This window comes from the organism of the source record quoted next, unplaced genomic scaffold (genome assembly GCF_019419815.1).
Source record: "Pyrus x bretschneideri cultivar Hongxiangsu unplaced genomic scaffold, Pyrus_bretschneideri_v1 Contig6, whole genome shotgun sequence".
NCBI classification, from domain to species: domain Eukaryota; kingdom Viridiplantae; phylum Streptophyta; class Magnoliopsida; order Rosales; family Rosaceae; genus Pyrus; species Pyrus x bretschneideri.
The window spans coordinates 6674761-6682871 of NW_025999798.1; the positions used below are offsets into that span (position 1 = coordinate 6674761).

The 8111-nt window shown below is 38.5% G+C and overlaps 1 protein-coding gene across 2 annotated transcripts; it reads left to right on the forward strand.

Moving 5' to 3' along the window:
* The first annotated feature begins 1450 nt into the window (after positions 1 to 1450).
* LOC103961254 (hydroxyproline O-galactosyltransferase GALT3) lies at positions 1451 to 5416 on the forward strand. 2 transcript variants are annotated; one of them, XM_009373794.3, is made up of 8 exons: positions 1451 to 1768; positions 2008 to 2950; positions 3318 to 3550; positions 3674 to 3952; positions 4252 to 4380; positions 4512 to 4688; positions 4775 to 4882; positions 5003 to 5416. In XM_009373794.3, exons 2-8 carry the CDS (start codon positions 2146 to 2148, stop codon positions 5207 to 5209), a joined length of 1938 nt encoding a protein of 645 aa, XP_009372069.1. In that variant the 5' UTR covers positions 1451 to 1768; positions 2008 to 2145; the 3' UTR covers positions 5210 to 5416. The 2 variants fall into 2 exon arrangements, with proteins under 2 accessions (XP_009372069.1, XP_048428334.1); XM_048572377.1 differs by having other exon boundaries at positions 1452 to 1768; positions 2256 to 2950.
* Positions 5417 to 8111: the final 2695 nt, after the last annotated feature.

Below are 8111 nucleotides of genomic sequence, written 5' to 3' on the forward strand. Positions count from 1 at the left end.
TGAAGGTATGGTCGGGGCACAAAGCAGACAATATCGTGCTACGGCGGAGTCGAGCCTGGGTCGGGATGTGACAATTTAGTATCGGAGTAAATCCCTGGTCAAAAGTGTGCCGACGACGACTTTGGGCCCTTAAAGGGGTAGAGTGTTAGATCCCACATTGCCCAGGGAAGAGGATCCTCTATGCCTTATACATACATTCCCACATCCATATAGCACGAGGCCTTTTAGGAACTCACTGGCTTTGGAGTTCATCGGAAGTCTGAAATTAAGCGAGTTAACGCGAAAGCAATCTCAAAATGGATGAACCACTAGGAAGTTCTTGTGTGAGTTCCCACAAACGAAACCCTAAGGGCGTGGTCGGGGCTCAAAGTGGACAATATCATGCTACGGCGGAGTTGAGCCTGGGATGTAGTGGAGCCCGGGTCAGGATCTGATAGTATCTATATTGTTTGAGTGAGCCCATAGCTCGTATACCTGAAATGTCCCCTTTGGCCCTACGTAAATGGATGAGCCCTGACTTGGCTCCACGTAGGGCAAGAGATACCACGTGAATGAGTGGGTCCCCATTGGCCCTGCGCGAACGGGTAAGCCCCAACTTGGCTCCACGTGATTGCCGATGTGTGGAATTGCACGTGTGACCTATACAATGGGGTCTCAAGTGCAAAGGAGTGTTAGAATTCCTCTGTCCCACATCGGGCAGAAGGCTTGAGAACAAGCCCTTTAAATAGAATTACCCCACTTTAACTAACACCGAGACATTTTATGATAAAACCCCACACTTGACGGATTGAGCATGTGGTCAAGTAGGGACAGTATCGATGTTGTTGGAGTGGGCCCATGACCTGTCTACCTGAAATTTAAGATGGTAGCAGAGTCAAGGGACGGGCCCGTACTACCACTTGAATGAGTGGATTCCCTTTGACCCTGCGCGAATGGGTAAGCCCCGACTTGGCTCCACGTAGGCCAAGATATGCCACGTGAATGAGTGGGTCCCCATTGGCCCCACACAAATAACTGGGCCCCACGCAAATAACTGGGCCCCGACTTGGCTTTATGTGGTTGCTGATGTGTGGAACTTCACATGTGACCTATAAAATGGGGTCTCACATGCAGGGGAATGTTAGAATTCCCCTATCCCATATCGGCCAGAAGGCTTGAGAACAAACCCTTTAAATAGAATTACTCCACTCTAACTAATACCAATGCCTTTTGCAATAAACTCCAAACTTGATGGATTGAGCAGGTGTCCAAGTAGGAATAATATTGCTGTTGTTGGAGTGGACCATGACCCACCTACTTGAAATTTAACACAAAAAACAACACAATGTATTGACCAATTGTCATAACTTATATCTGTAAACACAGTTAAACAATTTAAATCTAATCAAATCTACAGCTCTAAAAAATAAATTAAAATCGACAGTATAATCGGCACGCCTGAGCACACTGGATAATGACCCGGCAACCTCAATGTTGTTAATCAGACATTAATCATCTTTTGTAAAATCCAGACAAAACGTCGAACTGTGCGTTGACAAGGGAACCTCCTAAAGACGACGCCGTATCGAAATCCCCCCGAATCTGCAGCATATGAAACTCGATTTTTCTCACTGCATTAAGGTCACCCTAGCTTTCCATTTCAAGAACAACCCTTCTTAAAAGCTTGCAACTTTTGCATTTATAGTACGATTTGATAGCAAATTTTGGTGCTTTTGGCTTTTTGGAGAATCAGATTTGGAAAAGCTCAACTTCTGGAGCACCATATAAGGTAATGCTTCTTCTGAGCTTGTATAGAAGCAGCTTCATTAAGGTTGCAATCATTTATTTTCGCTGATAGATACTTGATAGTGACACTGAAAGTCTGAATCTATATCCTCATCAGAAAGATGGAAAATTTTAGTAACATTTTTTAGTTCTGGGTTTTCTGGGGTTTTGATTTTTGAGCAATTTTTCCTTTGAAGTTTTGATTTTTAATTATTTATTTTTGTGTATTATTGGGTTTTGAAGAAAGAACAGTAGCATTCAATGTGATTGTGCAAGCTAAACTTTAGCAAGAATGTGAGAGAAGATGAGATTTCGGGAACTGGGTTTGATGCTCACTTGGGTTTACTGCTTATAGAAAGAGGGGATAGGAGTAGAGGTGTCATGGGGGTTTTGTATAAGCATCAGATTCGCCGGTTAACGAAAATGAAGAAGTGGTCCGGGGGCTTGTTAATCGTACTTCTTGCTATGATATTGGTTTTTCGATATTCCAGCATTGTCAAAATCGAGCCACCAACACAGGCGCCTAAGCAGTCGGCTGCTGAGTTCTTTGGAAACCATCCAACAACTAATGATTCTGTTGTTGTGGATTCGGAGAAGAAAGGAGAAAAGCCATATAAGAAACACCATTTTGTAGAAGTTGATGGGCTGGATGATCTTTTTGCTTCACATGACATTTTCAAAGAAGGGTCGAGGGCCTTGCTTGTATGGCCTCACATGCGTACCCTACTCTCTAGGTCCGATGCTTTGCCTGAAACAGCTAAAGGGGTTAAAGAGGCCTCCGTTGCGTGGAAAGACTTGTTGTCTGCAATTGACAAGGACAGGGCTTCCAAATTAAACAAAAGTGATAACGATGAAGTCAAAAATTGCCCCTTCTCTGTAAGTACTTTTGACAAGATAGAGTCAAGATACGAGAATATACTTGATATCCCTTGTGGCCTCATTGATGATTCTTCCATTTCTTTGGTTGGCATTCCTAATGGGCACTCTAGAAGCTTTCAAATCCAACTCCTAGGCTCCCAACTTTTAGGAGAGTCTGAGCCTCCTATTATCTTGCATTACAACGTCAGTCTTCCCGGTGATAACATGACACAGGAGCCATTTGTAGTTCAAAATACATGGACTCATGAACTTGGGTGGGGCAAAGAGGAAAGGTGCCCTTCTCACTGGTCTCCTAGCAACCTCAAAGGTAAATAACTAAATTTTCTGTTTAGACTTCGGACTGAGAGTGTCAATTCCAACTCCTTCGCTAGAACATTCTCACAATTTACCTATCATGTGATGGCTCAAATTTGAACCAAATATAGAACATTGTGTAAAAAATGTAAATAAACTCATGGTATAAACGACTCTAGTAAGATTTTACCTTTCTTATTTGTTAATCGAAAATGGTACTTACAACACTGTTTCCCAATATAGTCAAATCTCGATTGTTTGTTATTTTCTGCTTTCATTTTCTGTCACGTAAGAATGAAGGTCCCTTTAGAAATAAATAAAAAAAATTTCTAAAGGGGTTTTTCAGCTCGAAATCTAACATATTTTAACGAATTTGACAGTTGATGGACTTGTTCTTTGCAATGAACAAGCTGTGAGAAGCTCGTCGGAAGAAAATCTAAATGTGAGTCAGCCTAGTGGGGACATGTTGACCAATGTTTCTGGAGGTGCCTATGAAGGTTCCAATTTCCCATTTGTTGAAGGAAATCCCTTTACCGCCACATTTTGGGTTGGTTTAGAGGGATTTCACTTGACTGTGAACGGAAGGCACGAAACATCTTTTGCGTATAGGGAGGTAAGGTATGAATTATTGGTAATAAGCTAATAACAGTTTATTGAACAAAATTTATTGCTCTGCAAGACATTCCGTTTTTGTAGAACAATACAACCTGCCTACAATACTTCTTTTCATATGCAGAAACTTGAGCCATGGTCAGTTTCCAAAGTCAGAGTGGCCGGTGGTCTGGACCTCTTATCTGCCTTAGCAAAAGGCTTGCCTGTTTCTGAGGATCATGATTTAGCTGTTGATGTTGAGCACCTTAGAGCTCCGCCCACTTCGAAGAAAAGACTATTGATGTTGGTTGGAGTTTTCTCTACTGGAAATAATTTTGAGCGTAGAATGGCTTTGAGGAGGGCTTGGATGCAGTACAAGGCTGTGCGTTCTGGAGATGTGGCTGTCCGGTTTTTCATCGGCCTTGTAAGTTGAACATTGCAGGCTGGGAGTGGTTTGCTTATATTTTTTGCTTAAATAGAAATTTAACCAACCGTTTCCAGAACAGATATGGGTGAAAAGAAATTTCTGCTATTTAGCTTTAGAGCTTGCTGCTCATTGCTTTCCTTATACTCTTTTACATTATGAACCTGAAGATGTGAAATAATCTCTGCGTTTAACAAACTCCTCTGACTCCAACATAGTGTTATAGTTGTGATATCAACATATTGATTGCTCGGAAAAATTGGCCGATAATGAGGTTTACAACTTTTTCATACATGCAGCACAAGAACAGCCAAGTCAATATTGAGCTGTGGCGAGAAGCGGAAGCATATGGAGATATCCAACTGATGCCATTTGTTGATTACTACAGCCTGATCAGTTTGAAGACAATTGCAATTTCTATTTTTGGAGTATGTTGATACAAATTTCTGCAAACTAAATTATCCATGATTCATAACTACGTTTTTGTTATTGAACTTTTATTTGTTTTAGAAAATATATTGTTAGAAAAGTTACCAATCATTTTATCTTAAAAATGCAGACCAAAATCCATCCTGCTAAATATATCATGAAAACAGATGATGATGCTTTTGTTAGAATCGATGAAGTGATCTCTAGCCTCAAGGGCAAGCCGACCAAAGGTCTCTTGTATGGTCGAATATCCTTTGAATCTTCACCCGATAGGGACAAAGGCAGCAAATGGTTTATTGATAACCGGGTATTCACATCGGATTTCATTCTGCACAGTGCATTTTGCTTGTTTCACTTTGACTTTGTTTTTCTTATGAGTCTCCTTTTGTGCAGGAATGGCCATATGCTATGTACCCACCATGGGCCCATGGTCCAGGCTACATAATCTCTCGGGACATCGCCAAATTCATTGTCCGTAGCCACCAGGAAGGGGATCTCAAGGTAAATTTCTTGTTAACCTTGTTTTGTTTTTTAAAAGACTGATAGTTGAAATACAAATGAGCAGGCTTTGAGTTGATTTTCTCACTCCTAAACTTACATCTCGGCGTTATGACTTTTCAGCTCTTTAAACTAGAGGATGTTGCAATGGGAATCTGGATTCAACAATTCAAGTATAGGGGTCAAGAAGTGAATTATGTCACAGACGATAGGTTTTACAATGCTGGATGCGAGGCGAATTATATTCTCGCTCATTACCAAAGCCCGAGATTGGTGTTGTGCCTATGGGAGAAGCTGCAGAAAGAGCACGAGGCCATCTGCTGTGAGTAAAAATGTCAACTTTAGGGGGAGTTGGTGGTTTTGGCAACATTGTGTTGGATAAAAGTTGTAACTGTACAGATATTCTTCAGCCTGAGGAAGTGGGAATTTTGGACTGAACTCGTTTTTCTTGTTGGATCAAATGGTATTCTTTTGTTGATTTACAGTAAAGATTCTGGTGGTTTCCCACATCTAAGGGCTTTTTGGTTTTTCTCAATAGATCATATTGACCTCTTCAATGTCTTCATAGATATTCATGTGGCAAAAAAAGTGCCCGGAAGAATTTGCTCATGCTTATGAGCAAAAGTGCTTCGAGCCTGTTTAACGTTTTTGGTGTAAGCACTTCTACTCATAATACTTTTCTAGAACAACTTTTGTTAGAAGCGTGCCAAATTGTTAAAAGAAAAAATCACTATAAAGTGCTTCAAAAGGCTCCACGTAAAGCATTTTTTTGGTCCTTTCAAAGTTGTCATGATCGCTTTTGATTGTCTAATCACGCTTCTAAACCTCAGAAATCAATACCAAACTAGCCATGTCCACAACATACTCTCAAATTGGAGAAACTTTAGTAGGGTTGGTCTATTAGTGTAAGTCTCACATTAAACAGAATCAATTTGGTATCAGATGAAATCAAAATACAATAATAGTTTGCATTTTTATAAAAATTCTTATGTAGCAAACGTGCTGGGGTGTATACTTTTTTGTAAAATAAAAACATGTTACAAATAACGTAGTCGGATATTCCAGCACTCCAGATGGGTATTGGAAAAGAAGTAGTGGATGTATGACAATGGAGGGTGATGAGTTGACTTGTGGCTTTAAGCTCACCCCACCCAACCCAACCAGGCAACCGCAACCCAACCTCCAGTTTTGGACCATGAGAAGTGTGGCATCAAATTAAATCGAGATCAGATCAGATCAAGTGTCGCATCAAATTATTGTTATGTTATATGCAATGGTGGACCGACACTCACAGGGTCCTTTCCAAATTTTTTTGGTGAGAATCTTAAGAATCTGTTAATCGTATTCGTTTATTGTATATTATGCTATCAGTTTTTATTAAATACTGTTTGTGTTTAATTTTAAATAAAAATATTTAAAATAATTTATGACCGCACAATATACGATGAACGATATAATTGACGGATCTTAGGATTCTCACAAGAAGGGACCGGATTCGACCTACAGAGTCACATTTTTGTATACTTTTCAGCAGATGTGACATTTGGCATGCTGTTTGATGATCATTGGCCGGTGTGGATTGGACCAGAAGAAGATTGGCCAATCAAAAATATCCGAAGGGTAAGAACCTTGCCAACACAAGCGATTCTTGTTGGGACACGTATACAGAAGAAACTCGAGTGCGTTACCCTAGCTAAAAGTTTGTGGAACTTTCGTGAATAAATACGAATATGTCGGACCAAATGATAAAAATATCGTCAAGGTTTTGGTTTTGATTGATGGGGAGGTGTCAAGTTTTGGACCAATCATACTTGCTATCTAGATACCTCACGAGATATAAACTTCTACGTTACGGATGTTTGTAGATTTTATTTGGTTTCTCGCCCTTGCGTAATTGGTTGAACTCTACTTGTAACACAGAGTTTGTTTTGAAATGTTAATAAAATGATTAAAATGTTTTTGGTGAAAATATTTTTGAAATAAATCTTTATTAAAAATTCAAGTAAATCCTGAAAAAAAAAAAAACATTTAAGTGATTATTGGAAGAAGCATACATTTGGTGCTTCTTCTAAAAAACAGTTAAAATGGTTTGGAACTCAAAAATCAAAATCAATTTCATCAAAAACGTTTTTAGTTATTTTAAAAGCAATTTAAAATGAGTTCTATAGACGTTATTGTTAAAATTTGGACTTATTATAACAAAACAAAGAATAAAAATTATACGAGCGAGTCTTATCTGAATTTTGCTATTGAGAGGGTTTGAAAATAACATTCAGCTTGTTCTTCAAACTCGAATTCAGATTTTTTTTTTTTCCCGTTCTCAATGAGATAGTGGTATTTATTTTATTTTTTGAGATGGACATAGTGGTATTTAAAGAAATCAAATTTGCAATTTATTTTACTTTATATTGGTATTAAGGGGGATATTAAACCAAAACAACTTTGTTTTAAAGTTGTATGTTCCAGAAAGCACCCAAGGGAATTTAATTTTATAAATTCGTACTTTTATGATCTACATAACAATTAGCATGCAGCATATCCACAAATTAAAAAAAAAAAAAAAAAAAAAAAGGGAAAAGACCTCCACCTTGTAAATATGGACGCCAAAGAAGAAAGATGTCGGAATCTTTGATGGGTAGGCTGAGATAGTTGATTAACTATGTGGCTAATCTGCTTTTGACTTTTTGTTAGATAATAAAATTAATAATTAACAAATTTAAAAGAAAAGTAATAAAAGTAGAGGAAAGAGGACTTGCGAGTTAAGTTACTCTGAGTAGTGTTGGTCTTAGAGCTGGTTTATTATTGTTGTGCTTAAAAAAAAAAAAACGTATGGTATGCTATGAGAATAAATAGTTGTAAAATAAAGAAATTGAGTATGTGGTCCAATACCGGATCTCCATAACTTAGACAAGTCAGACCTCAATGACCCCATTTGGAGTCACAAACTTGACAGATTTGTCGCATGCAAAGCTCAAATTTCAATTTCCTTGTTCTTCCTTTCTATAAAACCTTCAGGGGGCGTTTGTTGCGCCGGACTATCTCGGACTGGATTAGCTTCAAGGACTAAGCTGGACTGGCTTAGACTAGACTAAATTGGACTAACTTAGTGAAGCGTTTGGTGCAGTATTGGACTAAGAAGCTGGATAATAACAAATTCTAATATTATATTATTTAATATATAAATCATTAATATTTTATTATGATCTTATCTTTTTTTTCATCTTTTCCTCCC

Excerpts from the sequence above, each read along its gene's own strand:
- LOC103961254 (XM_009373794.3), top strand. The coding sequence starts at position 2,146 with ATGGGGGTTTTGTATAAGCATCAGATTCGCCGGTTAACGAAAATGAAG. Across the intron at positions 2,951-3,317 it reads GTCTCCTAGCAACCTCAAAG|TTGATGGACTTGTTCTTTGC; the intron begins GTAAATAACTAA and ends CGAATTTGACAG. Across the intron at positions 3,953-4,251 it reads TCCGGTTTTTCATCGGCCTT|CACAAGAACAGCCAAGTCAA; the intron begins GTAAGTTGAACA and ends TCATACATGCAG.